The following is a 15313-nucleotide window of genomic DNA, read 5'->3' on the forward strand; positions in this document are numbered from 1 at the left end:
ACCGTCGTCATCTCGCCTCTCATCTCGCATTGTTGCATTTGACTGTTTTATTTCTTTGATTTGTTTCTCTTTTCAGGTTCCCTGGAGTTTCAGATGCCCAGTGACGGTGCATGCCAACAGGACCACGCCCAGAAATCCAGCCAGGCTCCGCCCACGAAGAAGTCCACTGTGTATCTGGCTGACGGCGCTGAATCAACACTGTCCAGACCTCCAACGCTACACAAACAACCTCCTGCGCTGCCGCCCAAACCCTTCACCAGGCTGCCCAACCACATTACAGGTGCGTTCAGCTTCATTCACGCAGGTGTGTTTCTGACTCTCTGCACACACACACACACATACACACACACACACACACACACACCTAACCTTTCACCTCCTCGGTGCAGACGGAGCCCCGGTGAAGCTGCCGTGCATGTCGGTGAAGTTATCTCCTCCTCTACCTCCAAAGAAGCTCATGATCTCCGTGCCTGCAGGGAGCATGGAGCCCTCTCCGCTCGCCTTCCAGAAGTGCCCCGCCCCTCCCGGCCACGCTCCAATGGGCGGGCACTCGTTGCAGTACGGGACGCTGCCCGTTCCCCTCCACCCGCCCAGCAGGATCATCGAGGAGCTCAACAAGACCCTGGCCCTCACCATGCAGAGGTTTGAGAGGTGAGGGTCACAGCGGCTGAACGTCAGCTCTCTCACGAGCTGAGAGAAAAAGCTCACGATTCATTTTTCTGCCTGGGTTTTCAACATGTAAAGGAAAATCTGATCCTTTAGTTCAGCTGAAAAATTCAAAATTGACATTGACAGATCTTATTTGATAAATTCATCCAGATTGGCAGAACCAGACAACTAATGGTCTGATCTGACGTGTGGTGTTGAGAATGAAAATAAGCATTCAGAATTTATCCTGTGTGATGTGTCATAGAGGAAGACAACCAGTTTTTCACCTTTTCTCATCTAGTTTTACAACATCGGTAATGTTCAGTGGCACTTCAGGTTTTATTCCCAAAAGACGTTTGTTCGTGTTTGTTTCTGCTGATTCCCCTCCTCTCGTCCAGCAGGTCGTCAAGGGCTGAAAGCTGTGACTGATCTGAAACATCTTAAAAGGACCTGAAGTCTGAGCCTGGAATAAAATGTTCTGCACAGACCTCATCTTAAACACTTTGTACTCCTGTAGAATTCAAAAGGCTGCATCTAACTGTAATTTTATATCTAATAATGAATTATTTTTGCAGTTAATCTTTTAATCCAGTTGTTTGAAACTCCACAAGGCGTCACAAGACAAATCTGCAGAGTCGCCGTGAGCTAAATAAGACAGGAATGAAGAAAAAAAAAATATTTCTGCCTCTAAAAATGACTCAAACAAGGAGAAGAAAGTCACTCTGGTTGAACTAGTCATAACCAGTTAACTAACACAACCAGTGAAGAGGTACAAGCAGATGTAACTTTGAGGGGTCACATGTTGAAAAGGTTGGAAACCACAGATTCACTTAAAAGTGCGACCACGAGTTCTCATGAGCCCAAGGTGTCGTCTTTGTTTTGTCCAACCAACATAATCAAAACTTGTGATATACTAATATAAAACAGAAAAGCAGCAAATCCTCACATTTGTTTGGTATTTTAAACGATCAATCAAATACATAAACTGTTGCCAATTAATTTCCCAATGCAACCAATTAACATTCAGCCCATTACAAGTCCTTATAAGTAACTTCTCTTGGTTCCCATCACTGGACTCATCCCAAACAGTTAGATCTTCTAAAACGCCTCTGACCTCTTACCCTTTCCCACCAACCTGCAGCTCCATGATGCACGGCGTTCCCACGGTGATGATCGAGTGCGACGATGACAAAGAGAACCTCCCCAGCGAAGCGGACTACGAGGACCTGCCGGGGATGTACAAGGACGAGGAGGAAGAGGAGGAGGAGGACGACGAGGATGAGGAAGAAGACGACGAGGAGGAGGAAGATGAAGACGAGGAGGAAGATGAGGATGACACACTGTTTACAAGTAGGTGTCTTTTCCATCAATCAGTCACCGGTTGCTGTAAATCATAATACATATTCATGAAGTACACACACATATATATATATATATATATATATATATATATATATATATATGAACATATGTGTCTCCATACGGTTGCACAAGTGCAGGCATCACGTGATGTGCAGCACTCGGCTGCAGGTTGTAATCAGAGATGTGAATTATTCATCTCAGCATTATGTATACAGTGTATTTATTTATTATATTTTTGCACCAGCAATATACATATACTAAATAATGCATAAGAAAAGCGGGAAAATGGATTGTAACAGCTGATGTGGTTATATTCACATTTTACCAGAAAAAAACAGAAGAAGAAAGAAGGTGGAACAATAAGCAAAAGAAAAATTAAAGCTGCAGTAATTAATTTTATTTGGGAGCAATGAGCTTAGAAAGGCTGAAGTTGGAGATAATTCTCTGTGGTTTGTGACTCCCTTCACTTTCCAGTCATTTCATTCATTCTTCCTAAAAAATACCTATTGATTAGTGAAGATGACGGCTCAATAAAGGCACAAAAAACTATTTAAAAAACACAAGCGTGAGACAACAGTTTAGACCAGAAGTGTGAGGGAAAGCAGCAAGGTGGGGGTGTGGGGGGAGATACCGTACACGAGGCAAAGTTCCTGTGTGAGGTCAAAGAGACAGATGCATACCCATGTTAGTTACTGTATTTCGCCCTGTTACCAACACAGTCAGTGGTTGGAGCTCATGGAGACAATTAAGATACTGAAGATAATTACTTAAGACAAGATGGATGTGGATCTGATTCTGCCTGTTAGCTTCTGAAACCCTGAAATAAAACCAGTGAAATGCAACAAAATTAGGACAACAGTCATAAATAACCCAAACAAAACTATGCTCTTTTTATGAAGTGAGAGTTCACTAGTCTGGATCTGCATAGCTAAGATGACACTTTATATCCACACAACACACGTCTTCCCCCCTCTGTGTGATGACTGCAGGCACACTGGCCATGAAGGTCTTACGGAAGGACTCTCTGGCCATCAAGCTGAGTAACCGTCCATCGAAGAGGGAGCTGGAGGAGAAGAACATCCTGCCGCTGCAGTCGGACCAGGAGAGACTCGAGTCCCGACAACAGACGGCCACCAAACTGACCAGGTGAGCCGCCTGAAACACACACACACACACACACACACACACACACACACACACACACACACACACACACACACACACATATGCACACACACACATCCACACACAGGCCCACCCAGTCACCTGCAAAGAGCTTTAACCCACGTGAGCTGTGGTAGATGCGACCTGGCTGCTGAAGGGAGCAGATGATGGATGATGAGTCATAATGGAGGGAGGAGGAAGCGCTGAGAGGAGGGGAGGGATTAAAGATGTAGGATCAAGACAGTGGACGTACAGTTAACGTGCGGTCATATAACATCTCAATCATAAATCATTCCCAATGCAGAACCATTAAAAGTGATAGTTCATGGTTATTAGACATGGGGTTGTGTGAGGTACTTATCTATGCTCAGTGTGTTATCTACAGCAGATTCAGATCAGCGCGCTGCCAGTTTAGAGAAGCAGCAGGAGCACTGGTGCAGAAGCTGAGTGCAAAAATGTGTTTTAGCCTCAAAATAAAGCATCCACTTCAACTGAGGTTGGCTTTTTTTCTGTGGGGATTTTTTTTAAAGTGTCTAAAACATGTTTTTGCAGTCAGCTTCTGTAGCAGTGCTCCTGCTGCTTCTCAAAGCTGGGAAAACACTGATCTGAATCTATACTGACAATAGATAAATATATATAATAATATATATAATATATTGTTTTGGGATGAACTGAACTTTTTGAGACTGAGCAACTTGAATATATCGTTTGATTATTAAGCACATTCATTTTCAATCTGAATTTGAGAACTCAAAAATAAATATACATTGGAAGTAAAGTGAAAATGAAGACCACATTCATTCAGAAAGACGGTTTTCAAAGTCTAGATGTTTGTCCAATAGAATAAATTCAGTTGTAATTCATTTTCAACATATACAGTGTCAAGATTCGTTTCCTGGTCAGATGCCTGGTGGACGTGCTCAGATTCTTTTTGTTTTGCCAACAGTCACACACAAAAAGATATTTAAGATTCAATGATACAAAACAGAAAAAAAAAACAAATCCTCACAGTTAAGAAGGTGGAACCAGAGGACGTTTAACGAGCCACTAAACTGTTTCAGCACCAACTGAATTTTACGTGTAGAACATGATTTAATTGAGATATTTTCTGGAGACATTAAGTTCATCTTTGACCTTATGTCACCACTTGATGTCACATACTGTATACAAGCTTTACATTAAGTGGTTAAACCGACACCTCGGTTGAATTTATGATGTTCGCTTTATCCATTCCATCCATTATTTTAATACATCACATCACGTTTTATCACTTAGAAATGATTTGATTTGAACTCTTCCAATGGAATGTAAATCCTGATCACATCGGTGCCATTTACCCTGAAAAACAAAATACACTGCGAGTTTGTTGTCAGCCATCTTTGAAGAGCTCTGTCCTTTAGCTCCTTCTGTCCTCGCTCACCATCAATCTCTGCTCAGCTGTCTGAATCACTTCAACCCCCCCCCCACCCCACCGTTGTAAATTCACAACATCACAGCCTCATAAAAAATGATATTACATGCACAGTCAGCTCTGTCTGCAAGAGTGAAATCTCCGCCTCGTATAAGATTTTGTTTGAGCACGGTGAAGATCTGAAAACACACAAACATTAAAATCATATAAAAATAGGTTTCCTGAAATAGATATGTTTTATTTTCCAGGCGGTTGAGTCAAAGGCCGACAGCAGAGGAGCTGGAGCAGAGGAACATTCTCAAACGTAAGTCACTTTGCATAGCATGAGAGAGAGAGAGAGAAAACGACCAACATCAATCATCAGTGTGTGTGATCATGGTTTTTTTTTTTTCCCCTGCAGCTCGAAATGATCTGGAGGAGCAGGAGGAAAAAAGGGAGATCAAGAGACATTTGTCCAGAAAGGTAAGATGGAGGAGAGACGGTCTGAGAGTCTTTGATCAGAGGAGAGATGGAGATATGAGCATGGTTGCCGTGGCGACCGAACTGCCATCCTTCATATTGCAGCCCCCCTTTTGAAAAAATGATAGTATTATCTGTTACATCATCCTCTTACTCTCTATGTGTGCACATAGGCTTGTTTTAATATACTCGTGGACCCGACCAGTTTAAAGGCCTGTTTGAGGGTTAGACTTGGTTTTAGGGTTAGAGTTTAGGTTTAGGTTTAGGTTAGGGTTGGGGATTCAGTTGTGACGGTTAAGGTAAGGGTGTGGTTTCAAGACATTTCCCCATGCACGTACATGGCATCAGAAAAAAATCATGTTTAACGTCAAAAGAAAGCCACATCTCTATGATCAATGCTGAGCTGATTTCAGGGCACCACTTTACAATAAGACGAGCCTCATACAGGATTTATTAATGGTCTATAATTGGGTTGTCATGACTTTATAAATCATAAATAAACAGTTTTCATACATTGATGCAGACTGTCTATTTGGCAAAATCAAGTTCATGCTTCATACTCATTACTCTTACTAATGACTGACTATTATTTATAACTGTGTTAACAAGCTAATTAATGAAGTAATTATAAACCACTCATAAATCCTTAATAAGGGTCATCTTATTGTAAAGTGGTACCGATTTTAGTAGCTGTATGGGTAATATTTCACAATCTGCTGTGGGCTAACAATGAGAAATACTTGACACACACACAGGCATCAGTGGATGTATGTATAGTTGAAACTTGGTGTGTGGAATTGGTATTAACTTCACTAAACATTCCCCCTTTTTTTTCAGTCCTCTGGTACTTATGTTTTTGTACCTTTTGTATGGGTTCGGGTGAATGGACTTAAGGGATCACATTCATTTTTTAATTTTTTTTTCTCGTTTTCCTTATCTTTGATGCTTTACCACTGTGTTTTCTCTTGTAGATTGCTCTGTATTTAGGGAAATTCAATAAGTAAATTGTTAATTAAAGAAAAAAGGTTAGGATAAGGGGCTCACAACAGCTGCCACAGCAATAATGAATGATATGTGATTATCTGAATTTTTATAGAGTAAAACCCAAGTTTGTTTTTATTCTTTTAGAAATTGTGTAATATGTAAATGTAATGTAATTTGAAAATAATTTGCTTTTCTAGTTTTGTCTCTGAGTCTCTTTTTTAAAAAGGGATCAATTAGGTAAAATGGAAAGATGTGAAAAGTATTTCTGGACATTTTCACTCTTGTGTTTGTATTAAAAACAAATCGTGGGGTGAATGTGCTAAATTTCAGATAATAACAGACAATCATAATATATATTAAATATATGTTCCTCAAAGTTGATCCATTTGTTGATTGGCATAAAAGGGGAACATAAGACCTAAGTAGGAAAACACTTGAACCAGCTTTGTGTCAGCAGCTGTTGGAGTGATATGAGGATCCTAAGCCGCTGTGCACAGATTGAATCAGAGCCTTCAAGCAAAGAATAATTTGTCACAGTCGTAATGTTAGTAGTTTTATCCTTTCCTTTTCTGCACAGACTCATCTTCCCTAGTATCCATTTTAATAATGGCTTCTCTCCCTCCACCTCCTGCAGCTCAGCCAGAGGCCGACAGTGGAGGAGCTGAGGGAAGCGAAGATCCTGATCCGCTTCAGTGACTACGTGGAGGTGGCCGAGGCTCAGGACTACGACAGGAGAGCGGACAAGCCGTGGACTCGGCTAACAGCTGCTGATAAGGTTAGCTTAAAGACGTGGTTCACTCTGGATTCAAGTTGTCTGAACACACAGCATGGACTCTATGTAAATATGCGTGTGTGTGTGTTTTTGTGTGTCGCTCAGGCCGCCATAAGAAAGGAGTTAAACGAGTTCAAAAGCACAGAGATGGAAGTGCATGAGTCGAGTCGCCATCTGACCAGGTGAGAAGACTGCAGGACTACAACCACACCACCAACACATTCAGAGAGCTAACTGTGATACACATGACACATTTAGCATGTCTTCGGCTACATTCACACTGATAGTTTTAGTTTTAAAACACATCTCTTTAGCTGCGTTTATGTCTGTCATCCAAGCAACTCTGGAGTTTTCAAGCCGTTAAAACGGAGAGCTGTGGAAACACTTCTGAAGCCGACAGAAACCCCCGTGCGTGCTCCATGATTGAGTCAAGACTACCAGTGAATGCAACATGGCTATTACAAGCGTTACTGACCTTTTTGTCATTGATGGCAGCTGTTGTTCACTTAATTTTAGCATTTTAACGCTACAACTGTCTTTGCTGTTCCTTTGTTCAGAGTATTTTGTGCAACTTATCAACTGCAGAGTAGACAATCTGCTTCCCTCTTACACCGGCACATGCCCAGTGTTAGTGACTGCTCATGTATGTATGCGATTTCAGCTTGTCTGGACGGAGATAGTTTTAATTTTAAAACACTGATTTTAAAATGGAAACACATTAGTGTGGACATAGCCTTAGGTCATTATCACTAGTGGGGCAAAATTGTAAAGTTTGTCCTGGGGGTGGCGCTAGAGGAAAGGTCATGTAATTAAATTCAAAGGGTTTTACGAATCTCAGATTACATTGTAACTCGTTTAACCTGTATCAGTCCAAGCTGCAGTTTGTCTGTGTGAAACTGCTGAAATCAGCCACATGGTTTAATCTGAGAAGTTGGAGAGTTTCTGACAGCTACAGTATCTCCCACTTGGCAAAAACAGCAGAGCCACCAATGCTGACTTTTGCACTAGTACAGCACATTAGCATCAACCCCAAAAGCAGCAGAGACTGATTGGAATTTGGTCATTAGTTTTAGGCATATTCAATATTTTCACCTGTGCTCTTCATGAAAAAGCAGGAGATTCGTGTAGATTTGAAAGACGATTCATCTGGTTTCCAAACCTGCCTGCTTCTCAGATGTTGCTCACGTTCTCTTTGTCGTTGTTTTCTCCTTGCAGGTTCCATCGGCCATAAAGTGGCTCAGTCAGACCTCAGCCATGGTTTTGTACTCCTCCCACTGAAGCCTCAAGCGTTCAGACTGCTACTAGCACCCCCACCCCCAAGCGTCGACTTCAGCCTGACAGACTGGACTCGACACACCGAGAGTTTGAACCATTACAGGAACTTTCGGATGGATTGAACCCTCTCGGCTGGCGTCTCCGCTCAGTGGAGGTTTTAGAGGCTTCTTGATATTCAAAAGCTTTTAACTGTTGTTTTTTTATGATGAGGAGGCGGCGACACGTTTCCTTTGCAGCACTTTTGTTTTTGAATAAAGATTCTGGACGTCAAACACAGAATCTGCCAATTACAAGGACAGGAACGGTAGAAGGTGAAGATGGGATTTTTCTTTTTTTACACAGGGATTGTTTTCTTGCCTTTCACCATGTTCTCACTCTCCTCTCTCAACCGGACTCTATCTTTCCTTGGGGGCGTGCTTGTATTGGCACAGTTTAATTCTACAGATGACATCTCAATAACCGTTTATCTCATTTAGCCACAGGAATGAAAATATTTACCACAGCTTATGCTGTTGTAGGCAGCTGAACCTGAAGCCAAAATCTCCTAAAATCCTAATCAACATCCCATAATGCTTCTTAAAAGCCAGTAACAATAAAGAAAATGATGGGCTCCTAATGCATTCACATCAGTCAACTGAGCAATAATTTCAGATTTTCTCCTTATTTGTGCATCTGTTGATGGGCTGCATTCAAGAGTTCCTGGATTCAGACTTCAAATCCCCGGTTTAAACCAAAGCAACTTGACTTGCTGTAGAAGTCGTGACCTTGAATGCAACCCAGAGCGAGTGCTGTTGAGAGTTCAGTAATCCACCGTCTCGCTGTGCCTACAGTTTTGTTTACAGGGATTTAAAAGTTGCCAAATTCACTCAATTCATTTGATACAGAATATTATCTGTAGACACAGTAAAATGTTGCCGAACTCTCTGCTGAATAAAACCTTTTTTTTTTTATATGTCATTGTGCGGTACAATATATGGAAACCCTGCCACCTTACTTTTTGTTTTTTATTGTTTACAGTCTATATTCAGTCCATGAATTGGCAGTTTTGACAATATTATTGGGAGAACTTGTTGCTCTGTTGTATGTGTTATGACTGAGTGTGTGTGTGTGTGTGTGTGTGTCTGTGTACAAGAGTCAGTAATATCACTGTCGCTTGTACAGTAAAATGTTTTGAGAGAGGAATATTCTCAGAAATCTAAGACGTGTACATAGCAAAGAAAGTAAGCAAGACTTTTCAAATGTTTTTTTGTAAAGCAGAAAAACTGCATGTGGGTATTAATTTATTGTGAGTCTTCTATGATGTATGCAGTTTCTTAAAGAAAGAAACTTATTAAAAAATAATAAGTTTACGCCTCTTTGTCTTTTTACAATCAGGTTATCATCACACGTCATGCTTCAGTGATCTCCTTTGTGTCCGTATCTGCCAACTCCGACCTTCCCCTGTGCAGTTTGTCACAGTCTTTGGGGAAAGCTGGAAATTGACTGGTCAAGTATGGCAAGTGGTTCCACAGTTCATGGGCTTATCAAAAGAAGCCCATGATGAGTTTTCAGTTCAGTCAAGCAGAGACAAAGCCCCACGGACAGTGAACGCCACAGTCTGTCTCAGTGGAGTTAAGGAGTCCTGGAGGGTTCTGGGAAAGCTTCTCACTTCTGTCTGGAAGTCTGTGAAGCTACACGGCGTGCATCGGGGTGCCGCAGTATTTATGCCACAAGTCGATGGCTTTAGTCACGATGGCGTCCGTATTTTCCTGTGGAATCTGGAAGGAAAACGTTACAGAGGTTATACAAACGCACCTCCCGAGAGGAACACATACATAATAGTGTTGTATTCTCATTTACTCACATTGCACAAGAACTTCACCATGCCTTCAGGTCTGTTGATGCCCATCAACATAATCTTGTAGCTCAGCAGAATCTCCAAGGCAACAAACACCAGAATCTTACAGGAGCCGCTGATCACTTTGTCCCAAACCCTAAAAAAAATATAGAGGATTTGGTTATATTGACCAATCTAAGGTTAGGAGGACATAACAACTGTCTTCAGTGTATAACAGGACTGTGAAAGTGACATCTTAACTTCAGAAGGTGTGAACGTTGAGTGTTTGGGAGCCTGGAAGTGGTAAATATTTCAACAGATTAAAAAGACAGACTCTCTCTGAGTCTGCAGCTTTCAGACGTTTTTACACAGATATATATAAATACATAGGACATTTTATGCCTTAATATGACATAACATTTTTACACCTTACTATACTATCACATATACAAATTGCTTCCACATCTGAATTAAAACCTTGGGGTATGTAGATTATCTGCTGAAACTTTCGAGGTTTTCAAGGCACAGCGCCGGAGCCAAATGAACCGGGAAAAAAACTACCGTGTGTCGGGCTACAGCCTCCCACACACAGAGGAGCTGACAACAACTACAGTCGAAGCTCTGTGAGTGTCATCACAACCTTTGCTAGTACAAAAGCAATCAGGGTCCTTCATCACACCACCTGTTCAACATGATTTAAACATGTACAAAAGCTACATTCATTTCATTTGCCACAAACTTTTGGGGAGGAGATGACCGATAGTGACCTTTGTCTGTGTTTTCTCCATTCAGCTTCACTCAGCTAAACTGTATATGCACACTTCAATATTTGTTTATTTATCGCAAGTCACATCATCATTGCAATATTGAACAGTGTTATTGCAAATTTTCCTCATATCGTGCAGGCGTAGTCATAAACCTAAGGAACCAATCCTGTCAACTTGTAGGGACGGGGGGCGGGGCTAAATAAACCTGAAACCTTGTCAGTACAGTGAGCCAGATTTAGCATTAGCAAAACCGCTAACACTGTGTCAGCCACTGCCAGTAACAAGCTAGTAAACCTAATAAATAAATCAAAGATGCTAACTGCGCTAACCGTTCTGATACATCTGCTAGTCTCTGGTTCTGCTCTCAACAGACTCCTCATCTGGGTCTGGGTCTGACTGAGGCTCAAACATGTGGCTGAGTCTCTCTGATGTTCCATCTCGATACTCTCTGCTCTTTCACCTGGAGCAAGCAGGTGGTGGGCAGGCTTCAGACACAGTTTTCCAATTTTTTTTTTTACTTTTTATGTGTGAAAACCATGTTAAACAAAATATTAATCATAGCAGAGGATTTTAACAGAGTTTAAAACATGTCTGGAGAAGAACCTTAAGGTTCATGAGAGGCTAAAGAAAAAAAACGCCATTCTGAATCTGAATGTGTGAAGAGGCCTGGGGGTAAAAATCTCTGACATCTGCTGTTTTTTTGTCTCTTTGTAGTTTGCTAGCAGCACAGATCCAGGCATGAAGCTTACTGTATGATCTATTATAGCAACATCCTAGGTTGCTATAAAAAATATTTTTTTATCTTCGTTGAGTTAAAACATGCTACAAAGGAAACCAGGTTTTCCCAGCCAACAGTGAACTGACCTCTGCAGGCTGGACTCGGGCAGGCAGCCAGCGAAGCAGCGTCTGAACCAGAGGCCGTGGGGCAGCTGAGCCAGAGCACCGGTGTTCTTCAGATGGTTGAGCAGTCGAGGCTCCTCCTGACTCAGATAATGTTCCAGGCTCTTCGGCTGCACCAGAATAGACCAGAACAGGAGGGAAACAACAAAGTCCTAATTCATGGTGACGCACATAAAAAAATAATGTGATCCAAACTCCTGAGTCATGAGAACGTCGTCACATCAGTTCTGGCGTTTCATAAACAAAATTTACACCATGATTCCTCGTTCACTTTGTGTCTCTGAGCGCCATGACGCACAGTCAAAATTACAGCAGGACTATAAAGGAAATACTTCAGTTTAAATGAAGAGTAACTCCTGAAAACCTGACCTCCTAATACAAGGCCTTCAATTCATTTGGCTTTATAAATATAGACCGTCTCATTCAGTGAACAATGACACCAGTGTTGTGAATTTTAAAACCAGTCAATACTCGAAGTTGCAGCTGCTGCCTTAGAAAACAGTATAAACTTTGTAGGAAGCAGCAACTCAATATGTTGTTTTTTTTAATCTATGATAAATTCAGATTTTTATTGTATTTTTTTCTGATAATCAATTTGCTTTTGAGCAATGATTCTTAGCATAAGGTTCACTTACTAGAAATCTTTGATAGTTTGAAGCATATTTCATCCACTGATGCAGGTCACGAGATGCAGCTTAAAGTTATTGTTCTGAGAATCTTTTTTATCTACTACTATTTGTTACTATTTTCAGAGTAAAGTTGCTTTGAAACTTAATGTTTGGCGATGTCAAATGTCCTTACAAGATGAGGTATTGAGTCTCCAAACTTTGTGTGGAACTGATTGACGAAACACTTGATCAGCCAGTAGCAGTCGACGGGATCATCTACGATCTCCTCCATGGCTCTGCTGATGGAGAGGAAGTCCTCGTTTTCTTCATCCTGAAAAAAAGCACCAGAGAATTAAGGAAGGAAGGAACTCAAGTATCAGCAGCCTATGAAGAACAGTGACAGTGTTTGTCTATCACAACATTAACAAATAGACTTGCAGAATAGTGTTATACTGTTACATATCATTTTTCAAAATAACAAAAACTGTAGCACCCAGATGTAAAAATACAGAATACTGTTATTTTTATATTATCAAACATTTCACAAATGTGACCTATTTGGTGAGAGACACCTATTGAGCGGGATTTGATTACATCTCCACTACCATGTAACTCTGAGTAGTTTCCCTGTTTAATTATGAACCCAAATACATTTAATTAACCAGTTGCTGATGTGGTAGTAAAAATACAAAGGGTTTGTTTTTGTGGTGATGACTGTGAGTGATGTTTTAACTCTTGGTATGGAAGGCTTTCAGTGTAATCAGCTACGTGCTAACCACTAATTTTACACTCTCCTGTTATGAATAATAACTCATAATGAAAAGCTCAGAGCTAACCTCAAATATCTGCAGCTGTTTCAACAGTGAGGCATCCGTTAATTACAGTAACTTCAGGAGGCCACAGTATGTGCCCATACTCATACAACTCATAGTTGTTTTCTAATGACATCGAAAACACATCTGTCCTATCACATCCTGAACAGTTCAACCCAACCTTAAACTGTGATCAATGTCACCAAACATCATCTTATAATGTGTTTCAGATATGACAGTAACACTCTGATTGTTCTTCTTACCGGGGGCATGGTCTCGGAGCATCGTGGGAGTACCTGGCTCTCCAGCTGGAACATGCGTAGGTAGACATGGGTGGAGGGTGTGAAGGAGTTGATGTATCTCATGACCTCCAGAGCCTCCAGGATGTCCTGGTACTGCTCCTTTCTGTAGCATCCAACCAGAGTGTGAGAGTCACTGTGGGGCGGCAGAATGCCTGCAGGAGCAGGAGAACAGGGGTCAGAGCCAAGGAGAGTTTTCAATAAATAAAATGGATAAAACTGATTAATTTGAATGAAGCTAAACAGGGTTTTCATCATCCTGTTCAAAGTAGCTTACATAATAAAAAGAAAACAACTTTGTTCATGTTCTACTGTAGATTTTACCCACATCACCTCGTCCTATCTGCACAGCTCCTGTAGCAGGACTTGTGATGCTGTGTGTTTACTGGTCATGTGTGATTCTTACCCAACAGCACCTTCCACACATGGATCCTATACATGGAGGGGAGGGGGAACCTCTGACTGAAGGTGCTCAGCTTTTCTAGGTCTGTTAGAGAGTAAAACATGTCTATTAACTCGATGATGAAGAAATCATAGACACATAAGTGGTGGAACAATGTAATGTGATAACATAATTAAAGTGTAAACAGTATATACAGTATACAAATACTATGTTAGCCATGTGTTCCCACAAGAGGCAGTAATGTAGAAAATCTAGTAAGCTAGAAAACATAACAATTCCTATTAAAAGCTGCACACACACAGTTTCTTTATTTATTGATATTTTCTAATTTTGATACATTTATCATGTATGTCTGTATGTTCCTGATGTGATATGTGTTGCATGTGATGAGAAAACTACATATCATTTTCATGTTTTGATGCAAAAAGAAGTAAACAGTGTTTATGCAAATGGTATAAGACAGAAAATAATAATCTAGTAAATCCTACTAGATGTCTGTCTGCATTTTGAGAAAGAGTGATGCTGTAAAAATTAATTATGCCTTTATTGTCCATTTCTGTATGTTCCTAATGTTCACATGTGATTAAGGGCAGCAACTAATGATCGTTTTTATCATTGGTTACTTTATCATTTATTTTGTTGATTTATTGATTAGCCATTTGTTCTGTCAAATGCCTGAAAATTGAGAAAATATCCATTTAAACTCTCCTGAAGCCCAAGCTGATGTCTTTAAATGTCTTATTTTGTCTAATAAATATTTCAGAACCCAAACATACAGCCGTGACTATCACAAAAGATCATTGGAAATCACAAAATATCACATTTGAGAGCAACATTTTCTTATTTAACCACCAATTTCAGCATGATTGCCAAGTTTTACTCAGCTTTCATCTGTGTGCTGGTGAATATGAACTGTTACCTACCCAGAGGATTATCCTTGAGCAGTATCTCCAGTGATTTCTTCTCCTCCACTCCCCTGAAGCCCACCTTCTCATAATATGCAGAACGGAAGTTTCTCTGAGGGTCGTCAGCCATGGTGAGACCTGGTCAGCGACACCTGCACACCATCCCCAAAATCCTTCAGCGTGAAGCTTTACTTACTTTTTTTGAGTGATAGATAACATTTTACATCTTTACTTTGCAGGGCATGGCTGACTTTAATGGAAATAAATTATAATACATGTGTGTTAGTAGACTGGAGTCACAAATGTTGGCTCCTACCTTGGTGTTCTCCCACGTCTCCTGCCTGTAGTCGGTGTCAACCTACAGCTTCAAGCTAGCTGCTACATAACTCCAGACAACAAGCTAATGTTAGTTTAGACACACAAACCGAACACCTCCAAACTTTCTGTGATGTAACGTTTGACTTAAACTACGAGACGACGACAGGACATTTAGCTGGACGCCATTGTAGCAGTGCTGATGCAACATTTCCAAAGATAAATTGATGGTGCGGTCTGCTGTATGATAGCTACAGCTACTGTTGTTGTTAGCAAACACTTCCGGGTGGAACTATCAAAATAAAATCCTTGAGAAATTCTATCCAGTACTCAAATGTTTCAGGGTTCCCGCGGGGCATTGATATTCTGTAAAGATTATGAATTTGAGAAAACAAAAACAAGGTACTGAAAGT

At 40.8% G+C, this 15313-nt stretch overlaps 2 protein-coding genes across 3 annotated transcripts in view; one reads left to right on the forward strand and one right to left on the reverse strand.

The window, feature by feature from the left end:
- The window catches only part of LOC130170786 (phosphatase and actin regulator 1-like), a 34660-nt gene extending 25236 nt beyond the window's left edge, over nucleotides 1-9424 (forward strand). For both annotated transcript variants that reach the window (XM_056378420.1, XM_056378419.1), the window contains exons 5-13: nucleotides 77-280; nucleotides 390-651; nucleotides 1790-1998; nucleotides 3000-3156; nucleotides 4834-4889; nucleotides 4986-5047; nucleotides 6663-6803; nucleotides 6906-6982; nucleotides 8016-9424. In XM_056378420.1, coding sequence (XP_056234395.1) covers nucleotides 77-280; nucleotides 390-651; nucleotides 1790-1998; nucleotides 3000-3156; nucleotides 4834-4889; nucleotides 4986-5047; nucleotides 6663-6803; nucleotides 6906-6982; nucleotides 8016-8031 — 1184 coding nt within the window. In that variant the 3' untranslated portion in view covers nucleotides 8032-9424. The remainder of the gene's footprint in view (nucleotides 1-76; nucleotides 281-389; nucleotides 652-1789; nucleotides 1999-2999; nucleotides 3157-4833; nucleotides 4890-4985; nucleotides 5048-6662; nucleotides 6804-6905; nucleotides 6983-8015) is intronic.
- On the reverse strand, nucleotides 9062-15180 carry tbc1d7 (TBC1 domain family, member 7). Its single transcript, XM_056378426.1, has 8 exons — nucleotides 14902-15180; nucleotides 14604-14737; nucleotides 13684-13764; nucleotides 13242-13432; nucleotides 12360-12497; nucleotides 11523-11668; nucleotides 9919-10048; nucleotides 9062-9832 (listed from the first exon to the last, which is right to left on the reverse strand). The coding sequence occupies exons 2-8, from the start codon at nucleotides 14713-14715 to the stop codon at nucleotides 9746-9748; spliced, it is 885 nt and encodes a 294-aa protein (XP_056234401.1). The 5' UTR covers nucleotides 14716-14737; nucleotides 14902-15180; the 3' UTR covers nucleotides 9062-9745.
- Between the last annotated feature and the right edge of the window lie 133 nt (nucleotides 15181-15313).

This window comes from Seriola aureovittata, chromosome 6 (genome assembly GCF_021018895.1).
Source record: "Seriola aureovittata isolate HTS-2021-v1 ecotype China chromosome 6, ASM2101889v1, whole genome shotgun sequence".
Lineage (NCBI taxonomy): Eukaryota > Metazoa > Chordata > Actinopteri > Carangiformes > Carangidae > Seriola > Seriola aureovittata.